At 38.7% G+C, this 25,208-nt stretch overlaps 1 protein-coding gene across 2 annotated transcripts in view; it reads right to left on the bottom strand.

Annotated features, from left to right (window-relative positions):
* Positions 1 to 25,208, bottom strand: part of PRKG1 (protein kinase cGMP-dependent 1) — an 884,536-nt gene that overhangs the window by 96,444 nt on the left and 762,884 nt on the right. For both annotated transcript variants that reach the window (XM_070945009.1, XM_070945008.1), the window contains exons 8-9: positions 24,158 to 24,223; positions 7,293 to 7,367 (exon numbers count right to left, since the gene is read on the bottom strand). In XM_070945009.1, coding sequence (XP_070801110.1) covers positions 7,293 to 7,367; positions 24,158 to 24,223 — 141 coding nt within the window. The remainder of the gene's footprint in view (positions 1 to 7,292; positions 7,368 to 24,157; positions 24,224 to 25,208) is intronic.

Here is a 25,208-nt window from a genome sequence, read left to right as displayed (position 1 = left end):
TTAGCAGTTCTGGAGAGATCAAAAAGAGCTGGCTACAGATAACCCTCAACTTACGCCCACAATGGAGCCCAAATTTTCTTTGCTAAGCAAGGTAGTGAGTTTTGCCCCATTTTGTGACCTTTTTTTTGACACAATTGTGAATCATGCAGTCATTATGCAAATCTGGCTGCCCTCATTGACTTTGCTTGTTGAAGCCAACTGGAAAGGTTACAAATGGTAACCTTCACATGACCTGAGACAGTGCAGCTGTCAAAATACATGCTAGTTGCTAAATGTCCAAATTTTGATCATGTGACCATGGGGATGCTACAACGCTTGTAAGTGTTAAAAAGATCATAACTCACTTTTTTCAGTGCTGTTCTAACTTCAAATGGTCACTAAATGAATGGTTGTAAGTTGAGAAGTACCTGCACCTATGTGACTTCTTCCACTGATCATCTGTGAATTCCACACACCTTATGCGCTTATGCAGAAGCCCTGACTTCCAAGCAATGCCTTATATGTTCAGGTATGTTTCCTAATAAATAAACTATTTTCCTTCCTGAGTTAAATACAACCAACTTTAGAAGGAATATTAGCATCACTTGGCTCCCACCAGAGAAGACATGTAGGTTGGCTGAATTCTCAGGTAACCATTCAGAGAAATGCAAATAAACAACTTTCCCCCCCCTCCTACCATTGTACTTTTTATACATGGGTGCCCATTAATGGATTGTCAATCAGTGTCCCTGATTTGAAGCTCTTTCGATGTATCGCTGTTTAGATAATCAAGCTTTAGACTTTTCCTTTTTAGTAATAACGATAACTGTGTCAAACTCCTTCAAGAAGATAAACTGTGCAATTACCTATAATGCATCATTGGACTCTGATTGGGAGAGGAAAGGCATATTGAAGCAGAACTAGAAGTCATGAATCTCTAAAGGCATCTGAAGATAAAATACCATTCACTGAAAGACCCAACTTGTCTATCTGAGGTTCGGCTAAGAGCTCTATGCTTTTATTTATTTTCCCTATATACCTCCAAGAAGTGCTTGTCTTCTCAGCCCTGAAAACCATAAATCTTTCCACTCTAACTGTAAATCCCAAATCTGCGTAATCTTCTGGCTCCCCTGAGCAATCTATAAAAAAAGAATGCATGTCAAAGAGATATAGGAAGAGGGTCTTAAAAGCCTTTTTGGGGGAGAGAGGGGAAAAGAAGGCATGGTTAAAGGGAACCAAACTTCCTGCAGTTAAAAGAGATGTATATTGAAAAGTCATTTCTGTGTTTGATGGGCAAAACGGGTGCTTTTTATGGCACATAATTTTTCTTTATAAAAATAAACAAGGAGTAAGAACCGAATAAAGAGGATAAATGACGATTATATGAGTAGCTTCTCTAAACTCTCAAGTAAGGTTGCCATCTTTTTTCCTAACGGTACTGCTTTCTGAAACAGTGAGATGTCTGTGTTTGCCTATGTATAGTATAGCTTATGTAACACTGTGCTCCAATTACCGAGGGGCAATTATGGAGGAAGGAAACAACACATTTCTATGCTTCAGTGAAGAATGGAGTCTGGGCCCGCACTGGGCAGATGCAAATGTGCCAGTTTTTTTAAAAAAGAAGATTTGGCACATTTCATTAATATAAACTGTGTAGTCTGCTATAGCATACAGTAGTGCAGTCATAACATACAGTCTGCCATAGCATACAGTAGTGCAGTCATTTAATGGAGCAGGCAAATAAGGTATTCACTATGAGAGAGAGAGAGAGAGAAAGAGAGAGGGGGAGAGAGGGAGGGGCTAATGGGAGAGAGAGACAGAGAGAGAGAGAGAGAAGAGCGAGAGAGAGAGAGAGATGTAGAATAATAAAGGATACATATTATGGAAAACTGACAGAACCAAACACTACATAAAATCCTGAAATTTCAATTGCATTGATTCACACATTTATATAGTCAAGAAATGTCTGTTTGTCTATATAAAGATATGAAGGATCTCTAAGGTTATGCCTGGCGGAAGAGCAGAACAGAAAAAGAGTTTTTATTCAGAAAAATTCAGTTCTGACTGTATGGTAGAGAAAAAAACACAAAAGATTCAGTGGGGTATAACAGAGTTTATAGGTCACACAAGAAGAGCAGCAAGCTTAGAAAGTTACAAGATAAGGCTCTTACAACCTCCGTCTTGCCCTGTGGAACTCTGTAGTTTGTGTCAAATGAAAAGTGCTTTTTATGACTTTATATTCAGCAATTCAGTTGATGGTATCTACACTTTCCTTCTTACTGGAAAGAACAGGTTGAGACAAAGCTGTTGATGCATATACTGAGTTCCATGTGCACTATGGAGATTTGTGTTTTTATAAACAGAATAATATATAGAAGAGGAATTTCTTTATAGTGGAAAAAGAATGAATGCTGACACCCTGTAGCTAATATCCAATTTGTATCTACATGTATTTACACACATGAATACACTCATATAGTACAAGAGTTTTCAAACAGTCTGTGGAACCTTTTTTTTGTTTGTTTGTTTTTTTAAAGTCTCAAAATCTACGATTTAAAGACAAAGTTCTAGAGATAGAAAATTGTCTGTGTTACCAAAAAAAGACAATATTTATAGCTCAGGGTTGAACGATGGGGTCCTTGGGGCTCTCTGAACTTGCTTACAGTTTGCTTACAGATGTTTCATTGTCCAACGAGGTAATATTATCAGTGCTAGAAGGGAATGGGGGTTTGCTCGCTATTTATATATATATATCGTGGCTTGCCCTGCCAGTGTTGATGGAAGGGTTTTTCTTTTTGGTAGCTCCTTGATTGGGGTATAGTTGTTTTTTTTTTGGCTTTGATATTAATCCTGAATGTTAATTTCTGCTTTTTTGAGTGTTGATGGCTGGTGATGAAATATTTTGGTCTTTTTGTTTCCTGTTTAGCTTTCTGACCGTGTACAAATAAATTTCCCTCCTTCCCACCCTGAAACTCCTACTTATTTATTAGTATCCCGCCTTTATTATTTTTACAAATAATTCAAGACGGCGAGCATATTGAACATAACTTCATCTTCCTATTTTCCCCACAACAACCCTGTGAGATGGGTTGAGCCAAGACACTGACTGGCCCAAAGCTTTCGTGGCTAAGGTGGAATTTGAACTCAAAATCTTTTTTTTCTAGCCTGGTGCCTCAACCACTAGGCCAAACTGGCTCATTACAGTAACCTATAGCAACTATCTAATAATATGGTTTATTTTCAGCACAAACAGTCAAAACAATGCAATGATATGATTATGTTTCTTACCTAATAGCACCACAGAGTCTTGGAAGAGTGAATATTGTCACCCACTGACACGTCACCGCTTGATACTTTGAATGATATTCCCTTGAAGGGCAATTAGCTGAAAAACCCTCTTACAAGAGTAACTCTGCCAGATGCAATTTTTCAAAAAAAAAAAAAGTCTAAATGTTCATTTTTATGAAGGTGATTTAAGTGTGGCTTCTATTTAAGTACCATTTCACTAATATTTTTTTATTCTTATTGTAAATTTTTAACTTCGGAGAGCACAAAAACAGAAGTAACTTCAGAGCGATAACTGGTTTATTTGTATCAGATGGTAGACAATGTAGGGAACTGTGAACCAAAGCTATAGATTATCTTAAAAGTATTTTGGTGACTGCTCTGGAGCAATGTCCCCTCGACATACAACAGGCGCCAATACTATTCACATTTAGGAAAGTGGTTAAGAGCTGGCTCTTCCACCAAGAACAAGGAAAACAGAATAAGAGATGCACCTTTGGGTGGTTCTGTTATGTACTGGTCGCCATTTTATACTTTATACAGGTAATCCTCAATTTACAACCACAATTGAACCCACAATTCCAGTCATAAGTCATGATGGCGGTAAAGCAGGTCACCACATCACCGTGTCTGATTTTATAACCTTTTTTGAAGTAGTTATTAAGTGAATGGTAGTTATGCGAATCCATTCTTCACTATGTGGTTTTGTTTTGTTTTTTGCCAGAAACGAGGAGTAAATGTTGGTTTCCATCAAAAAGGTAAATTGTGGTTGTGAGACACTACAAACAGCCAGAAAAGTGGGTTTTCTTTTATTTATTGCTTGTTTTTATCCTGTACGTTATTCAGAGTTACATTGTTTGGGATGCACAGGATTATACATTTTGGAAATAAATAAATAAACTATTCTGTTTTGTTTATGAGCCTCATTTCTAAAACATAATTCAACCAGAGTACAAAAGTGTTAAAGTGAGCTGAGTCAGTCTTTCTTTTTTCTTTCTGTTGTTATTCTGGTTTTTTTCCCCTATTCATCCATGGATAAAACTTTAACTTGTTCTAGGTAGGATTTTTTAGATATTATATATGTGAACACACACATAATGTATAAGTGTGAACGTATGTTTATTTATAGAATCGAGTGTAAATATTTATTTATTTTCACATCAACTTTCTGTGTGTGATTGTCCATTCTCCTGCTTAGATCATATACCTAGATCCATAAAATAAAGACTTTAAAGAATGTAGAATGGTCTCTTCTTCTACCACAGAATATTACAGAACAATCACAACACTCTCGAAACTTTATAGATGTAGTAATTTACCATTTGTACTTTATACTATTTTGGAAATTTCCCATTTTTGTTTTTCAAGGATCTCCCTTTGCTCATTTAGTTGAAAAACTGATAGAAAATATGTTCTGGCTTCCCAGAGAAGATTAAACCATAATGCATGGTTGTAAAACTTTTTATTGAGCTTACTCAGGTGGAAGAATATATAAGTAGCAATTATAGCAACCGCCTATTTCAATTTGCCAAATGTGGATTAAAATGTATGCCAAAGTCTAAGGAACAGTGTTTCCAACAAGATTTTTATTTCATCTTAATCAATAATTTTCCTGACATAGTGTTCTGAGGATAGACTTTCAAAGCAATCTTCCGAAGCATTTTTCTTCATATATTTAAGTCTTACAGCCTGCAGATTATATTCCATAAAATAAAACTGAACCTTGAGAGACATGGTGGAAGTACAAAACAGAACCTTCCCAGCTAGAGCATGTTGGTTGTGGTACGCCTTTCTTCTCGTGCACTTACATTTATTCTGCAACTGTGGAATATCTGACTATTCAATGCTGATTATAATTTATCTTTTTTGTTGGCTTGCTGTTGTACTGCATTATGACCCAGGTGGTCAAGGCAATGCAGGCCTTCAGAGAGTCCTTTTAGTGCCCTCAAGAAGTGGTCTTCCAATGACTAGTAAGTCTCTACCCCTATTCTTCAGACTCTACTCTGAAGGCAGCCACCTCAGTCCCCCAAATAATAGCCCATATATTCCCAGGAAAATCCACAAGGCAAAGTCCAGGCATAAAACAAGTGGCAGTCCTGAAAGCAAAGACAGGGTACAAGACAGTGGTGGGTTGCCCCCGGTTCACACCATTTCTATAGAACTGGTAGTAAAACCGGTAGGAGGCTCCGCCCACCGACCCTGACATCATCAAAATGCTTCTGCGCATGCGTAGCCCCATTGCAAACCGGTAGTAAAGGTAAGTAGAACCCACCCCGGTACAAGGCAAAGGCAGTTCTGAAGGCAGTCCAAAGGACTAGGGTAAGACAAATGGCACAGCAAAAAGCAGTCCTCGAACCAAGGCAAAAAGGCCCAAGTCAAAGCTGGGAGAGTATAATCCAAAACAAACATTTGTTCCTCGCAAAGACTAATTCCCCATGGCTTCTCCTTAAATTACTCCACTCCAGGTGTTCCTTGTGAGGAGAGATGGGGTGACTTCCTCCTGAGTAGCCTTGCAGCTCTTTTCTGAGCTTGCCTATTCTCCACTCTCCATGCCCTTGGATGGAGTGGAGGAGGCAATTGTTTCTCATCAGAGGAGATCTGCTGTCTATCAGTACCACTGCCTATCAGCAGGCAATCCTCCCCTGTGTCTGTGGAGGCAGCCAGCCAGTGGTGGGCTGCTGCCGGTTCAGACCGGTTCAGGCGAACCGATAATTCCGACAATCAGCTGGCCCTGTCCACCTGCCCCTTCTCTATCCTGTCCTTCTTTCTGGCTCAGCTGATTCACGCGGCACAGCTTATTTCCATGCCTCTGCTGTTCTACTTATCAGGGCTGCCTTAGAAGGTAAGCAGCTAAGGACAAAATTCCTGACAGGTAGAACGATTAATCAATGGAACTCCAGAAGTTGTGAATGCTCCGACACTGGAAGTTTTTAAGAAGTGATTGAATAAACATTTGTCTGAAATGCTATAGGGTTTCCTGCCTGAGCAGGGGGTTGGACTAGAAGATCTCCAAGGTCCCTTCCAATTCTGCTACTCTGTTATGAATAAAATAATGTAATGGGAAAGTAAGAAATGAACCAGATGGAGGTAGCAGAATATTCATACCATTCTTTCTTCAGGAAGTGGTTTATGGAGCACAAAGTTTGCAACTACTGCTTCAATAAGGCCACCAAAATCTAAAACAGGGGTGTCAAACTTGATTTCATTGAGGGTTGTGTTTGACCTTGAGGGGCTGGGGTGGGTGTGGCCAGGGTGGGCATGGCCAGCTCGACGTGTTGGGGGTGCCTGTGATGGACCGAGCACTCTGCCAGTGAAAATGGGCTCCCGAGCTGTTTTGGGCTGCGCCAGCCTCCTACAACCCTCTGCCAATGAAAACGGAGCTCAGGAAGGCCGCCCCTGGCCATCCTGAGCTCTGTTTTTGCTGACAGAGGTACCATGGGCTGGTCCTTTGTTTTTTTCAGGGTGGTCCCACGGGCCAGATCTAAGCACCCCACAGGCCGGATCTGCCCCCCGGGCCTTGAGTTTGACACCCCTCATCTAAAAGATTCTGGAATAATTGCTTTTGGAGTAACAAGAGCTTTGTCTGCCTTCCATGATTTTCATTAAATTGATCTGCAGAATCAAACTGACATTCACATCAGGACTGCTTTCTCCCCTTTATAAGGATGTTTACAGAAATAGATAAATTGTTGCACCAAATGCAATCAAAGAATTATATTACCTAACTAACCAAGTTACTTCTTGAATTGGATAATAGTTTTTATCCAATTGTTTTTATTTGCACGAGTTTATCCACTGTCTTCAAGAATGCTGTGGTATTTGCTTTGTCTCTTTGTAACATGATATAATAAAAAGTAATTAATTATTAGGAACAGTTCTCTCTCATTCAATCTTTTTTAGGGTTTCTTGTTTTGACGAGAAAGGAGGAGTATTTGGAGAAAAAAAATGCCTTAATTAGTTCTCTCCCCTTCTTAAAATGCAGCATGCTAAAAAGAATAATTTAGAAAATCAGATTAACTGAGACTTACTTTGCTTTTGCTTCAGCATCCTCATATGCTTTATTGGAAACATCATCCAGGCCTCCAATCAAATGTTTGAAAGAGCTGTAAAATTAAGACACAATTTAAAGAAAATGTTTCTGATATAACTTGAAGAGTTGTGAACATTCTCTGTTGTGCAAGGTCTGCCTAAGATCTTATAAAACACCATGATAAAACACAAGGGCTGGGCTTTAAAAATTTTAGCAATGGGTTCTCTGCCTGGTTGCTGGTGGGCGTGGCCATGGTGGGTGTGGCCTAGTCGGCCTCCTGCACCATGGCGGAGGGGGAGCTTTTGCCCTCTTCGGGCTCTGGAGGCTCTCTTTGAGCCTCAGGGAGGGGCAAAAACAGCCTCCCCAGGCTCCGGAGGCCCTCTGGAGCCAAACTTCTGGTAGGCCCGTTTTTTGCCCTCCCCGAGCCTCCATGCGCATCCTGCATCCAAAACAGGCCACATGGGGATTCCTGGGGTGGGCGAGGCAGGGGGGCGGGGCCAGCCAGGAGTGGAATTTGGGGGTTCTCTGAACTGCACAGAATCTTAGCTAGAGGTTCTCTCAAACCCCTGTGAACCCCCAGCAGCCCACTGCTGAAAATACCGTGACAAAACACGCATGTGCACCACAAACAGATTTCCATGCCAATGATTTTGATTCAATGTCTATCTCCCATAAACAAAAGGCTTCCATTTGACCATGAAATCATAATTAACATTGATTTTATTTCTATTTTATTCACTTATTTCATTTTTATCCCATCACAACCCAAAACAATTTCTGAAAGTTAATTTAACTCAGTGTCCTTTTGCGTAGAAGACTTAGAGTTTTTCAGCAGGTGAAAGAGGGAAGATATAACAATAGTTAATAAATAACAGTTTTTCAGCATATGGAAGAGAGAGGTGATATAATAAATAGAGAACAATAAATAGTAAATAATTTCAGCCAGCATACAAGTTTAATGTATTATTATGATTCAGCAATCCAGTCTAAACATCTGGATGACTGTGCCACCAATCATCATCATCATCATCATCAAAATAAATAAAAGTTAAAATAAACAAATAAGAAATGAAACTTGAATGCTACCCAACTCCTTGTAGTCTTTGCTGATTGCCATTCTATTCCAAATTACCGTGACTGAGGAAAAAAAAGTATTTTGGAATATATCTAAAATTGAGATAGCAAAAAACCCAAGGTATCTTCTTCAAGTAACTAATTGTCTTGTTTTCTCTGCTCTGAACAGTGGTGGGTTGCCCCCGGATCAGACCAGTTCGCAAGAACCGGTAGTAAAACCGGTGGGAGGCTCCGCCCACTGACCCAGATGTCATCAGCGAGCGTGCGCGCACGCCCCTGTTTGCGAACTGGTAGTAAAGGTAAGTAGAACCCTGGCTCTGAGGTTTAATTTCCTCAACGAAGGAGCAGAATGCATTTTGAGAGGTTCTTGGTGGTCTCTGAAGTTGGTTGTTTTCTTACAGATATTTCATAACCAAACTAGATAACATCATTGCTAGAGTGTTAATGACTTTAGCAATGAAACATCTACAAGAAAACAGCCAAGCTCAGACAACACCAAGAACTCCTCATTTTAACCCTGAGCTACAAATATTTTCCTTTATGCGTAGAATGCATTTTACTAAAGATGATTTTACCTAATATTCATTCAATAAATATTAAGTTTCTGAATATTTGGACAGCATCAACTATTATTTCATCCCCATAACCTTGCCCCATACACAAACCTTTCCTCCTGAAATAATTGGAGAACAAAAACTATTAACTGCCTCTTACTCCTTTTTAGCAACATTTAAATTCTCTCTTGTCCATCTCATGGGAGAAAGACAATACATTACAGGTTACTTCTAAGATAAATATTACTGGAATAAGGCACCTAAATACATAAGATATGTCCGTATTCTATTTGCTGAACATTAATTGTCCATCTATGCTTGGTGCTTTTATTGCAGAAGACTTTCACTTGTCATAAGTGATTGGCGTTTCCTTTCTCCCAATAATAATTACATCTAAGCATCTTCCAGCCAAAATCTGTAAGGTAAAAATGCTGCATCACTGAGAAACATCAATATGTGGATTTTGTGTCCTGTGAGGAAGAAAAACATTTTATGTCCCGACACAATAATTAATATGAAATTAAAGAGAGTAGTTCTGTCTGACACTACTTTTTAACAAAATAAGGTCAGATCAAGATGTTTATTGATCCATCTTCACCTTCACATTAGAATGCAGGTCAAGCATTAGCTTAGGCCTATCAGTATCAGTTGTCTTCAGTGGTAAATTTAATTTTCTTTACTACCGGTTCTGTGGGCGTGGCTTGGTGGGCGTGGCTGCAAAAATCTCCATTCCCACCCCACTCCAGGGGAAGGATACTGCAAAATCCCCATTCCCACCCCACTCTGGGGCCAGCCAGAGGTGGTATTTGCCGGTTCTCTGAACTACTCTAAATTTCTGCTACCGGTTCTCCAGAATCTGTCAGAACTGGCTGGATTTTACTCATGGTTGTCTTACATTTTCCCCACAATGTAACTTATCAATAGAATAAAAAATGCATGTAAGATCAAGAACCAAAGGGCCACTACTATATTTATGGATCATGACTTTTAAAGCTACACAAAGATGCATTCCACAATGGTCCTTATAAAAGCCAGGCTAGTTTGAGTAAGGTTTTCCTTCCTCTGCATAGACTTCTAATTTGTTTAAAAGCTTCTGAGGGCATAGTTCGGAGAAAACATACACAAGGCTAAAGGGGTAATAATTAAAAGATTACAATTTATTATCTTTCTAGTTAAACTGCATAAATAATACCTTGTGTCTAATTACCAAGCTTCCAAATATTTCACACTAATTTAGATGAATAAGTATTGTCAGTTTTCGAACAGAATGAGGCACTTAGTATATAGGGCCGTGATGGCGAACCTATGGCACGCGTGGAGCCATATCTGTGGACACGTGTGTATTGCCCTAGCTCAGCTCCAGCGTGCATGCGCGTACTGGCCATCTGATTTTTGGGCCTTTCAGGCCCTCCGGAAATCAGGAAATGGGCCGTTTCCGGCCTCTAGGGGGGTGGGGAAGGCCATTTTCACCCTCCACAGGCTCCTAGAAAGCCTGGGGAGCCTGGGGAGAGTGAAAAATGGGCCTACCTGGCCCACCATGCCATTGCATGCCAAGAGCGGGGGGGGTGTCGCACACACATGCACGGGGGGGCGGGATGCATTGAATTATGGGTGTGGGCACGCATGAGACCCCACCACGCTCCCCCCACTTTTGGCACACGACGGCAAAAAGGTTAGCCATCACTGATATAGGGTATCAAAAATTGTTCAGAGGAATGTTTCAAATGAAGCAACATCATGACTGCTAGTGCAGTGGTTAGAATGCAGTATTGCAGGCAAACTCTGACCACAGTATGGAATTCGATCCTGATGGGGCTCAAGGTTGACTCAGCCTTCCATCCTTCTGAAGTCGGTAAAATACATATTGCCCCCAAATTGTTGGGGGCAATATGATGATATTGTAAACTGCCCAGAGAGTGCTGTAAAGCACTATGGTGTGGTATATAAATCTTAGTGCTATTGCTATTTTGACTCAAATATCCAGGTGGATCTCAAAAGATGGTCAATGCAGTTTCAAGGGCTTTTTTAAAAAAATTTGATTTATATGCCGCCCTTCTCCGGAGACCCAGGGCAGCTTACAATGCGTTAAGCAATAGCCTTCATACTTTTGTATATTTATACAAAGTCAGCTTTGAAGTGCTCATATAGGTACCTCTTTAATAATCTTCTCAGAAACTGGGAGTGAAGACATTGGTTTGATAAAATTCACAAGCTTGGAAAATCTTTGTATCCTTTCATGATCAACAAGATGGAGAGCTAGCTCCTCGTCTAGGAAAACATTGTTAACAAGAGAATAAAGATATACTTTTAACACTAAAAAAAAAAAAAAAAGTATGACCTGTCAAAATTCTCTCAATTTCTTTTCCATAAATCTAGTTAAAGAAGTCTCTGTGAGAATCTTGCTTTCAGGCCTAATCAGCTATTAACAGGCTAAAAGCATCATTAAAAATACTTTAGGACTGTTGATTTGCACATGAATACTTTAGGTGACACAATGTCTCATCAGGTGGTTTTCTCCTAGTCCTATTACCAATCACATGTATATGTTCTGATCCTTAATTTGTAGGCTACGCCAACACTGAATGGATAGTTAATTCCTTATGAATAACTGAGTGAATGGCTGAAAAACAATGAAATTGCGTCTCAGCTGGAATTGTACGTATAAACATTTATTAAAGCATGAAAGAGTGTTTTCAATCTTCTACAAAATATCAAGATCAGTTTCCATTCATTGATCAACATGATGATAAAATGTTCATATTTGATTGATTAACTATTTATTTAGCCTATGGCAAATGAATTAATAACATATTATAAAGAAGGAATGAAAAATAATAGATGTATATCTGACAAAATTAGCTTTACCAGGTAAATTGAACAGTTAGTTGCTAATATTGCTAGCCAAAATAGGATGCTTCTAATTATCAGCAGACAATTAGTTTTCAATTTTCATGTTTTTTTCAACATGACGAAGAAACGAGGAAATGACAGGAATAAGAGCTAGAAAAGTGCACTCTTAAGATACAGAGAAAAGTAAAAATACCGACAAATTGAAAATGATTGCTGGTGGCTTTGTAGCAATAGGTTATAGAGGTAGTTTTCTATTTCAGGATGTTGGCTACTCAGAATAATTTTGGAAGACATAATGATTCTGAACCTAGCACTCTTTTACTCAGAATAAAAATGTAATAGCAATAGCACTTAGACTTATATACCACTTCACAGTGCTTTACAGACCTCTCTAAGTGTTTTTTCAGAGTCAGCATATTGCCTCCAACAATCTGGGTCCTCATTTTAGAGACCTCAGAAGGATGGAAATCAAGCTTGAGCCACTCAGAATCAAGCTCCTGGCAATGGACAGTGAGTTAGTTTGCAGTACTGTATTCTAACCACTGCACCTCCACAGCTCTTATTGCACCTAACTCCGTATTGTGGTCCGCCAGCAGCCTGCGGAGCTGGCAGCAGAGTCAGACAGTGAGGAGGCTGGGGAGGAACATGGGCCAGTCCTGGAGTCTGGGGAAGGCTCGGATGAGGGCTGTGCGTCAGAGGCAGAGATGGGGCCAGGGCCATCTGGGAGTGATGTGTGGACTCCAGAACCTCCAGAGTCGGGCACCAGAGAGGCAGAGGAACAGGGGGAGCCTGTTCCTAGTGCATGCATGAGCAGAGCTGCCAGAAGGCAGGAACAGTTAAAACAAAAGGGACGACTTGGGAATAAGGCTTGGAGATGATTGACCCCACCCATAAGACATAAAGGAAGAGCAAAGGCACATGGGCCTTTGCAGGAAGCAACGTTGTGGATGGTGTCGGTTTGTATTTTGAAGCTCCGTTTTTGACTCTGTATTTCTGTGTGGCCTTGCCAAGATAATTGCCAATTAGGTCTTTGGCAATGTGTCAAAGAAGATAAAGGAAGCCTAGGTCAGAACACTCCAATTTACATGGCTAGAAATGGAAACAAGATGTTGAGACTCTAGAAAGAGTGCAGAGAAGAGCAACAAAGATGATTACAGGACTAAAACTAAAACATATAAAGAACGGTTGCTGGAATTGCTGGGTATGTCTAGTTTAATGAAAAGAAGGACTAGGGGGTGACATGATAGCAGTGTTCCAATATCTAAGGAGTTATCACAAAGAAGAGGGAATCAAGCTATTCTCCAAAGCATCTGAAGGCAGGACCAGAAGCAATGGATGGAAACCAGGGGTGGTTTCTAAATTTTTTAACTACTGTGGGCGTGGCTTATTTTATGGGCGTGGCTTGAGGGTCATGTGACAATTCTTTAGGATTTAGCAGAGGTACTGGTCTACCAGGATTTTAACTGCTTACAGAGGTACTGGTCTACCACGCTTTTAACTGCTTGGAGGCACTGGTCTACCCATTTATTTTTGCAGGCACTGGTCTACCCATTTATTTTTGCAGGCACCGGTCTACTCATTTGTTTTCTTTTAACACTGATCAGCCGTAGGGCGGCCCTTTGAAGCCCCACGGCAAGAGTTTAAATAGTTTTTTTCCCTGTAGCCAATCAACTGGGACTCAGGAGGCAGCAATAGATTGGGGGCCAAATCAAAGGTAAGAATAAGGTGGGGGGGCGGGGGGGCAGAACCGGTTCGGTGACATCATATCGTCACTGCTACCGGCTCGGCGGAACCGGGCCGAACCAGGAGGAACCCACCACTGATAGAAACTAATCAAGGAGAGAAGCACCTAGAACTAAGAAGAATTTTCCTGATACTTAGAATAATTAATCACAGGAACAAATTGCCTCCAGAAGTTGTGAATGCTCCAACACTGGATGTTTTTAAGAAGAGATTGGGCAACCATTTGTTTGAAATGGTATATGGGTTTCCTACCTGAGCAAGAGATTGGATTATAAAACTTCCAAGGTCCCTTTCAACTCTGTTATTCTGTTAAATGAACTAGTCAGATCATTTAAAAACATAGTATACCAAGACACCCCACAGGGATAGCTTATCCTCCAGGCACTAATATTTAACTACTTTGGACCAGACACCATGATTTGGCCATTATGCCTCCTGGATAGAAGGAGTACTAAAAGTTATCCTTTCAGAGCTGGGACCTAATGGAGCAATTTGTCTTGGCTCAGGAATGGAATGCATGCCTGTGTATGGTGGTGGTAGACCAGGAATAGTTATTGTTTTTGCATTCCTTAATGCTAATTTAAGCATTTCCTGACAGTTTTGACCCCAAAGTTTATGACCTGGCTCCAACTCCCGGCTTGTGCCCTCAACTCTGATTCTCTGGCTCACTTCTTAGGGCTGTTGACAGTTCTCTTTATCACAAAGTGCTCATTACGTGCTGTTTACTGCATGTTGGTCTGACTCATTGCTCTTTCCAAAAAGTGCATCCAAGTGAACAATCCAATTTTTATGATACAGGCTTGCATGGAAATTACTGACTCTCTTTAGAGAAATGTTCAGCACAATGCCTTCAACAATACTTTAACAGGCACTACTCTAGAGCAAACATTCTTATTATTCTTTCTAACCTCACTGAATATTGGGAGGCAGGGGAGAGAATCACTATGTAAAGGGGATTGAGATTGTATCTGTCTTGAACAGAATTAGGACCAAATTTGGTAGAGCAGTAGTAGTTTACAAAAGAAGGTGGAGTTCAAAGATTGGCCAGATCCATCAGTACGATTCTGGGGGGGGGGAATTCCCCTCCGAACACATCTTCTAAGAGAAAACAATATTTCCCTGTTGTTCAATCTAAGCATCCTTCCCTCCTTCTTCCTTGCCAAAAACAGAGCATATGCAGAACAACCCATTCTTCATTTCTTACATACAGACACACACACATGCGAATACTCACACAAGCCCAGAGACACTTCCTATAAACCCTGCTGGCCACGAAGCTGGAAAGAATTTCAGAAACCATGCTCTGCAAATATGTCAAGGGATTTGGAACTATCTGTCCTTCTAGTGCATCAGCAACATAACTCTTGAAAAGCTGAACAGCACAGGACCTAATTTAGTGTGTGGGGAGCAGCCAGCAAACTGCAGTTTGAGTTTAAAAATGAGCTATATGACATTAGAGACTGGAGAGGGGGGAAAAATACCCAACGTTACGGGAAAGAGGGTTGTGGAGCAATTCAGAAGATTGGCAACAACTCCAGCTTAAGTTCACTTCTCCTGTCTTCTTGTCATGTGACCCAGAGAAGAATATATGTAGCAAGCTTGTGTTTCCCAGTAGACTCATATATACAACTATATACCCACTGATAAATGGCTTGAAAATAATTCTCTACATGTTTTTGGTCTGTCTGTCTGTCCTTCCATCTGTCCGTCCATCCATCCATCCATCCATCCATCCATCCATCCATCCACCCAATCATCTAGCTATATCGCTATCTATACCTCTCTCCATTACAAATATATATATATGTTTTATACCGTGGAGAACTACTACCAATTAAATGTATTTAATGCATAAGAAATGAACAAATGAGATTCAAAATAGATGAAAAAAAAACTATACTGAAATACATACAAGGCAGGGTTGAAATCCAGGAGGCTCTGACAGGTTCTGGAGAACCGGTAGCGGAAATTTTGAGTAGTTCGGCAAACCGACAAATGCCACCTCTGGCTGGCCCCAGAGTGGGATGGGAATGGAGATTTTGCAGTATCCTTCCCCTGCCATGCCCACCAAGCCACGCCCACCAAGCCACACCACGCCCACCAAGTCACTACAGAACTGGTAGTAAAAAAAATGGATTTCACCACTGATACAAGGGGATAACAAAATTCCTGACATATTAATATATCAGTTAAAGTGTTAATGGCTCTGTCATCATGACTGTATCTGTTTTCATCTCAAGTATTGACTAATAATATATTTGTAACATCAGCCAGCCATCACTGAAAAGATAGAAAGCTAATTCTCTCTCTCTCTCTCTATTTTTTTGGCACAACAATGATTGGGTGTCTCAAGAAGTTGTTCTAAATCAAAAGTGTATGTTCTAGAGACTGGAAAAGATTGGTGTACATGCCAATACAAAGAAGGAAGATAGAACAAAATATATCCAATTACCATACTATTCCTCATGCAAGGAAGGTTTTGCTTAAGATCTTACAAGAATAGAAGAGATAATGGAGAGAAAAATGCCAAAGATATAGGAATTTCCTAGAAAAGACAAAGGGATGTGAGATCAAATGGTTAACATAGGATGGCTTATGAAAGCACAAGAAATTTTTTGCTTAGCTTTGTTTTATTGATAAATGTAGCCAATTCTAGAAAGAGTTAGAAGTAGTGAATGTACAGGAACATCTCATTATTTTTTTTGAAATAATATTTACCACAATTTAAAAAAAAGCAGAGTGGTTCAGAATAGGAAAAGAAGTGAGACAAGAATGCATACTGTCCCTATACGGTTAATGTGACCATATTATAAGCAAGGCAATATTGGAAAGCATGATAATAAGAAATGTACAGAAGACAAACAATCCGTAAAATCTAGATGACACCCAAAGCAAAAAGTAAGAAGGACTTAAAGAGTAAATATAAACAGTGCAAAAATGTAAGTTAAACAGATAAAGTAATTACCACAGTTACTGTAGTTAATTTAAACAATGCAAAAAATGGATATATTTCTGTTTTCTTGGGCTCAAAAATATAAAGAATTAGAATGTGCTGGAGATGCTAAAAAAAAAAAAGAATAATCTTAGGAAGAAGCAACAGAGCAACGTTTTTATGACAACGAGATCATGATAATTAAAGCAAAGGTCTTCCCAATGGATGCTGTGAAAGCTGTACATTGAAAAAGAGCAAGAGAAGGAAGAAAGCAGATTTGAATTATGAGTCAAGAGACATAAGAGATACTAAGAGCAGCATGGACAGTAAAAAAGAACCAATCAATCAGTCCTGAACCAAATAAAGACTGACTGCTCCCTTAATCCCATAACCAACAAAGAGACGCTCAAAACCTTCTCTGTGTTTGAAGCCAGCGAATGATAAAAAAAAACAAAAAACATCAATTTATTTAATAAAATGTTGAAACGTTAATCTACAATGCTTCTAAGCTCCCCTTTTCTCTTATTTGTTCTCTATTTTTCCGTTCGTTTTGCATTTTTCCCTTTTCTTCTGTGTTTGTCTTTTCTTCTTTTCTTTCTCTCCACCTTTTTCTTAAGAATCCATAATAAACAATAGGAAAATGTCTTAAGAAGGGAAGTAGAAAAATGGGAAAAACGATGAATTAATTGGATAGTGGGTTTAAAATACTTGAGAATACCTATTAGTTATTACTGGTGATTGATACACGCAGCTACTCAAAGTTCAGCCTGACACAGTGATATCTAACTAACTGTGAAATGGAAGACTGTTCTTTAAACCCTCACAGGAACTGATTTATACAGAGTTAAGTCTACTACTAGTTCCTCTACTCAACAGCTCCAAGTTTACAATTATTTGTATCCATTCTACAGGGATTGAATTTGGGAGCTCTTAAAAGCAAAATATGTGCCCTACCACTGAATAGTAGTTTTCATGTTCTGGTGCTAAGCTGTTGAGGTTCTAATTAAATTTTATAGCATTACTAACTGACAATATCCCTAGATATGTTGATATGACTAGCTTACTTATAAGCATTGTAAGGTCAAAAGTTGGTGCTCAAAATATCTTATGACATAAACTGGTGACATGGACAAAGAATTTTCACAAATATGTCCGCAGATATATTAGCCGTTTTCATTATTTTGTATTTGTAAGCCACCCAGTCTATGGAAATGGGTGGGAATAATTAATGTAATAATGTTAACAATAATTCTGAGGACAGCTTATTTCAACAACCAAGATGAAAGATAAAATTTTGATGAATTGATGGAAACTGCAGACAGCCAATTTGTCTCTGATTACACTTAACAAATGGTGACTCCAGGAAATATATTGTACCATTAAATGTTTGTATATAATTCCCATTAGTCTTGAGGAAGCATTAGTATGTGCTTTATTAAGTACTTTGCTGAAAATGGGCTACTCTTAACCAATAAATAAATAATATGCAATTACAGTATAATTTCCTGTAAGCAATATTCTTAAAATATCATATCCTTTCAAACAAATAATTGAAAAGGATATATTTGAAATCTGATATTTAAGCAGGGGAATTAAGGGTAAGAATATTATTCTGAAGACTTAACAGAAACTTAGTAATCAATACAATTAGTCAATCAGGATTTTAGAAACCATTATGTGATTTTTCAGTACCAAGAACATTGCAGGGAAGTAAGTAAGAAAGCACCAAAATGAAACATATGTCAGCATCATGTCAGTTGTAGAACATGAGTATAGAGCTCTCTGTTGTAACATGAGGCACTTGGAATGAATCTGGGTAGACCGAGAGCACTTCCATATGACGATTTTGTGCAATCTGTAAAGAGGTTCTGCAGCTCCATGTTTCACAGCCTAATGGAAAGTGAGCTGTCTGACTTTTAGCTTGCTTTCACCATTTCTGTGGTCATGTGGCCAGCATGGCTGTATGGCAAAGATGCACGGAATGTTGTTACCTTCCCACTGAACTGGTACTTATTAATCTACTTGCATTTGTATGCTTTCAAACTGCTAGGCGGGCAGGAGCTGGGCCAGGTAGTTGGGAGCTCAGCCCGTTGTGCAGAGCTCAGGTCTCGAACCTAGGTTGCCACATTCTTCAGCTGACACGCTCAGTGTCTTCAATCGCTGAGCCATTGTGCCCCTCCCTCAATATACTCGGCCATAATTCTTCCAGCCAGATTCTACTCAGTTTCATGTTCCCACTTTTGATTGGCCCTGCTTGTGAAAATTAGTCTGTGTTAAATTTTTGCCTACAACACAGGTTCAGTCGTTGGAAAAAGCATCTACTTGATAAACTTTGGGGTCTTGCTGCAATCACTGCTTTTCATAGGAGCTCATAGATCAGAGAATGATACCTCCATAGCCAGCTTTGCCTTATCCAATAGATCTGATTTTGGAAAGGCCAAAATACACCATGGCTTTGAATAAGAGAAAGAGCAGACTAGGATGTTTGCATGCAAGCATGTGTGTGCGTGCGTGTATTAGCAATAGCAATAGCACTTAGACTTTTATACCGCTTCACAGTGCTTTACGGTCCCCTCTAAGCGGCATATAGAGTCAGTATATTGCCCTCAACAATCTGGATCCTCATTTTACCAAACTCAGAAGGACGGAAGGCTGAATCAACCTTGAGCCAGTGAGAATCGAACTGCCGAACTGCTGGCAGCTGGCAGTTTGCAGAAGTAGCCAGCAATACTGCATTGTAACCACCGTGTGTATGTGTGTGTGTGTGTGTGTGTGTGTGTGTGTGTGTGTGCGCGCATTTCTCTCTGGGGCAGGGGTAGGGGATTTTTGTACTATATAAACCATCATAGCTATGCTGCACTGACCATTCCCTGCATTTCAAGGTCAGCAGGAGTACAGATAATCACATGGTCAGCTTCAAAATCCTTTCAAGAAATATGAGAAGGGAAACATTGTTCACAAGTGAACAATCATGAATCAATATTTAATGATAATGATTTAATTCATAATTCATTAATTACAAATCATTATTCATAACATTATTTATTATTCATGACTATAAGTGTCCTTATAACAATAGCCAGCTGGACTCTTCCAACAAAGCAAGATCATTGATCACGCAGCTTTTTTCTTGCCCAACACATGTTACTGTATTTCGTTGCAATTGCTGTAAGGATCTCTGCAGGAATTATGTATTACCTTTGCTTCTACCTGTCCCAGGAAGGGCACAAGAAAAACAAAACTAGTTTTATACTGGTTTACATGGTGTAAGCTTTCATGGCTGGGATCTGCTGGGCAGTGTTGGGCTTTGGGGTTTAGTGAATGTGGCCAGAACTTTTCCTCTTAAAATTAAGGGATAAACAGTTAGTAAAAAAAGCTGTGGAAGATTATTTCAATATTTTATTTTATTTTATTTTATTTTAATTTAATTTATTTATTTATTTATTTATTTATTTATTTATTTGTTTATTTATTTATTTATTTTTCATATTTGTATACCGCCCTACTCCCGAAGGACTCAGGGCGGTGAACAGCCATAATAAATACAAATACATATAGAAGTTAAAAACTATTAAGAAACAGATTAAGTAATTTAGGCTCAAAGATTAAAAAACATCCAAATTTATCTAAAGAGGTTTAAAACCCAATTTAAAAGCCAGTTTAAAAGCCAATTAAAAAGGGAGAGTTAGGCCAGACCAGCTTGTTGGAATAGAAATGTTTTCAGGGCACGGCGGAATATGCGTAAGTCTTGGATGTTTCGTAACTCCGGGGGAAGCCCGTTCCAGATGGTAGGTGAGACCACATATAAGACCACAGCAGGAAGATTACTACATGGACAGAGATAGAAAGAGTTGGCACCACCCAGTATGGAAGAATAGTTGGAGAAGCTGAGATATTCATTTGCTGAAATGAATATTTTAACTTATTTCATTAGACAAAAGACATTAAGTACATGTCTTGCTATTTGGAAGCCTCTTACAGCAATAGCATTTATACAGCACTATCTAGGCAGTTTATCCTGCAAGCATTATTTGCAACAATCTGAGTCCTCATTTTACCAACCTTGGAAGGATGGAAGGCTGAATCAACCTTAAGCCCCGTCAGGATCAAACTCCAGGCTGTGGGCGGAGTTTGCCTGCAATATTGCACTTTAACCAGGGGTGAAATCCAGCAGGTTCTGACAGGTTCTGGAGAACTGATAATGGAAATTTTGAGCAGTTTGGAGAACCGGTAGCGGAAATTTTGAGTAGTTCAGAGAACCGGCAAATACCATCTCTGGCTGGCCCCAGAGTGGGGTAGGAATGGAGATTTTGCAATATCCTTCCCCCAGGAGTGGGGAGGGAATGGGGATTTTGCAGTATACTTCCCCTGCCATGCCCAACAAGCCACGCCACACCACCCCCACCAAGCCACCCCCACAAAACCATAGTAAAAAAATTTGGATTTCACCACTGAGTTTAACCCACTGCGCCATAGGGCTCAATGAACTTTTGTGTAAGAATGAAAACAATGAATTTGTGACTTAAGATTTTGATGATTAGATAGGATAGATTATAGATGTCCCAAAGATGCTTTTTCAAGAGGCAACTGGACTTCCTGTTTTTTTTTTTTTTTGAGGACATTTCACTTCTCTTCCAACAGCTGAAGAAGCTTCTTGGATGAGGAGCGAAATGTCTTCAAAGAAAAACCAGAAAGTCTAGTTGCCTCTTGAAAAAACATTTTTGGGACAACCATGACCTAGATGACTGAGAATCTCATAGTTAGATTATAGAAGGAAGAGTAATATGATGTAACTATAGAGAGAAAGAGAGATGGAAATATATTTGTACTTATAATTGCTCTGAAGAGTCTATTTATTCCATAAATATAATGTGCTTGATATTTCAACAATTAAGTGTTTAGAATGACTAGAGGAAAATGGATAGGAATTGAGGTTACTGAAAATAGAGTGAACAAGTAAACAAAGAAACAATTATTCTCATCAACTGGCAAAGATGTCTTGTATTGACACAGAACTGTTCAGCAATATGAGAGATAAGGCCATTAATGTCCTGTTGATAGGACATAATAAACTATAGTATCTGCTGCAAAGTTTTTGCCAAAATCTCATGGCAACTCATGGCTGGCCAACTGCACTCAGCATGTAGTCTTTAATGGAACTACATCTAGACAACTATGCAGTGGGGTACTTTAAGGTTCTGTCTTTGGGCCCAGTGCTCTTCAACATCTTCATAAATGACCTAGATGAGGGGATTGAAGGGATGCTCATCAAATGTCTAGATGACACAAAGCTGGGGAGAAATTGCTAATTCTTTGGAAGATAAACTCAAATTCAGAATGATTTCGATAGACCTGAGCATTGAGCCCCATATTAATAAAATTCGCTAGTCAGTCAGAAAAAGTGCTACCAGACTTGTTCTGATTTTTGCCACAGAGCTCTTCTCCTACAGCACTAATATGTTTTACACAAGATTATCCCTGCGTGGTTTATAACCTGGCTGGATTATGAAAGTTCATGGAAGGTTTGGCCATAAATGAAAACAAGAAGGTCTTCTCAAAATGCAGCTGCTTAGCAATGATTCTCCCCCACCCCAAACTTTGTGCTACTTGGCAAATGGTATTTTAACATCTAAAACTGTTGGTGTCATACAGCCATACAGCATGCAGTCACTGATCAACCATGAATTTATCTAGTTTTCTTTTAAATCCTTGTGGCAGAAAACACAATAAAGTTCTACAGAAGAAGCTCTACATAATGAGATTTGTTAAGGTTCAGCTTGAGGTTGCAGCCAATTTGGTATAGCAGTTAAGACATCATGATAGAAACTGGGAGACTGTGAGTTCTAGTCCACCTTAGGCACCAAGCCAGCTGGATGACCTTGGGCTGATTATTCTCTCCCAGTCCTAGAAAGGAGGCAGTGACAAACCATGTCCAAAAGCTGTTCCAAGAAAACTTTAGGGACTTGTTGAGGAGTCAAAAACTTCTCAAAGGCATTCATAGCCACATATATGCACACAGTTTTTATGGGACTCATGCGAAAATATCAATAGCTTCAAGGTAACATGTCTGAGATGTACCTGCAAAGATATTGACAGAAACCATTCACTAAGGCTTTAAGTGTGAACATTTTAACAAAACCTAAACAGTTTCCACTAATTTACAAGTTATTCCACTTAGTTTCATGTATATAATTAAATGAGAGCTGGACACAGATCTGCTGACAACAAAGTCAGAATCTCTAGGGTCACAATGCAACTGAAAAAACATTAACTATAAATAGCATTATTGCATTCATATTCAATTGCACAATGTTGAACTCTCTGGCATGCAGTAGATTAACTTTAGTCTTATAGGTTATATTTACACCTACTTGGTACTACAAGGACATTGTCAGCAGGAAAAGAAAAATATATTCAGTTGATCCCATAAAATTAGAAATGAATTATCCCATCATTAAGCACTAATCCTGAATTAATTCTTCCTTTTTTTGTTTAAATTGTCATTGTAAATTCCAGTGGCAAAATATTTGACATATTACTCAAATATAAATAATTATTTAAATAATTATTTTATTTTCTTCAATAAAATATCTGACATTCATTAATTCTCTTCTATAAATGTGTACATTTCAATGGCTATTTTATAATACAAAAAAAAGTCTTGTATATGTATCGCTTATGTTGTTGGCAATTATAACAGTTCCAATTTTTTGTAAGAGATGGGTTTCATTTTAATTTCAGTGGATCATAAATTAGAAATGGATATTTCTATACATATTCTAAGAAAGCTTTCAGTAAATATAAATTCTTGTAAAGGATATTGTCAACCCCGTCTGTCTATCACCTCTCTCCTTCTCTTTCTATTTTCTCTCTGTTTTTCTATCTATCTATCTATCTATCTATCTATCTATCTATCTATCTATCTTCTATCTATCTATCTATCTATCTATCTATCTATCTATCTATCTATCTATCTATCATCTCTTTTCTTCTAAATAGATGAAGCATACATAAGTATGCATTCTAATGTTTTACAAAAAAATGGCTTTATAGAAAAAAATTGTATTGTTCTTTACTCCATGAATCTCTCCCCATTAAGAGACCCAAATGTAATTCTTCCTTTCATTTCTGTGTAAGCTTTAAATTCGAAATTTTCATTCAAAGAGGTTATTTACAGCCTACCTAATGTGAAATAGAGGGGAGGGGAAAAAATGAAACATTGCACATCCAGTCTGTTGTAGGCTAAATGATAGCTCACTCACTTAGCAACACCATAATGCCTTCATTGTGTGCAGCAGCTAAACAACAGAATTGTTAACTGTTCAGCAGTAACTAATCATTGTTTTTATTCATATCCCAAGCATGTTTGGAACAGACAAAAAGCAATGACTGAACTGGTGAACTGAGAATTTTGAAATCTCAACAGAAAGAAACCTTGACTTATTTCAGATTCAGATAAATGCTATGAATATTCCTCTGCTGTATGATAACCTTCCAAGCATTTTTATGTTCCTTTTCAAACTGGAGTCATTATCAAATGCATCTAATAAACAGTGACTCAGTTGGATGTCTGTTTGATCTCAAGACCAGGTCAGTGAAATATTTTCCTGCCAAATGTTCCAAGATTAAACAAGGTCAGTTGCTAAACAAAATTAAAGTGACTGGCAGTTTGAGATAATTAGTATCAATGCTGAAAAGTGGCATACTTACTCTCTGTCGATGACAAGACACGTCACGGGTTCCGCACTAATAACATTAGCCGTTCTGACATCTTCCCTGAAAGGACAACACCACACATTTTATACAAAATGGCCAGGCAGTTATCTCTACACTACTATGCAACATTAGGACACAAATGCATCTTGCAAATGAGAATTATGTTTACTGATATATCACGCTTTAAAAACCATTGACAAATAATGCTATTCTAATTTTGCTGCTCTTGAGAAATGTTTACAAACCATTATCAACATGGTAATCATTCCCCCAGTAGAAATGTTGCCCTGACATTTTAATGCTTTTTCATAAGATCATTTCATTCATCCTTTTCTCACTTGGCAATTCGTTTAGCAGAAGCAGAACATTTATATATTAATATGGGTCACAGAAGAAGTGTGGATATTTTAGTATAGTGACGTCCACACAATCTATCATTTCTATAAATAGAGAAAGGCAAAAAGCAAACAATTAATGAATCAAGCTGCATTAGGCGGGAGGAGTCTAATTAATGTGGACTTGCTCTGTTCAGAAAACCGGTGTGTGAAGAAAATAATAAATAGGTTCTAATATGTTTCCTACTTTTGGTTTTTCCTTATGCATCCCTACATTGGTTTCAGTTTGGTATGAATTCCAATTATACCAAGAAAAAAATATCTTCAAGATATGTAGTGTTTAAATGGACGGACAAAACTTTCTGAAAAGAAGTTGTTTTAAAATGTTTAGTCTCTCACCAAACTCTGTAGCTTTGAAGACACCAACTTTTTAATGAAGATGCTTTGAATACAGAAATAAATGGGACACAGGCATGTTGCAAGGGAAAATGTAGTAACTTTTTTAATGTAACTAATTGGGTGCCATGTAGGGCCACGGGTATTGTTACATAATCAAAAAAATAAATGATTGTGGTTTAAGAGTTTTGCTTAGAAGTGGGTCCTGCTGCCCAGAAAATTAGTCAGAACGTGTGCTAGAATGCATTCTAGAAGAGAGAAAAGGTAATAGAGGAAAATCTTACGACTTTTCATTTTCTAAGTGGATTTTGAAT

The sequence above is a fragment of the Pituophis catenifer genome, unplaced genomic scaffold (genome assembly GCF_029215685.1).
Source record: "Pituophis catenifer annectens isolate HBS135680 unplaced genomic scaffold, rPitCat1.0.hap2 SCAF_6, whole genome shotgun sequence".
Lineage (NCBI taxonomy): Eukaryota > Metazoa > Chordata > Lepidosauria > Squamata > Colubridae > Pituophis > Pituophis catenifer.
Note: the sequence above shows the minus strand (reverse complement) of the source record. Positions and strands in the feature narration are given on the sequence as shown.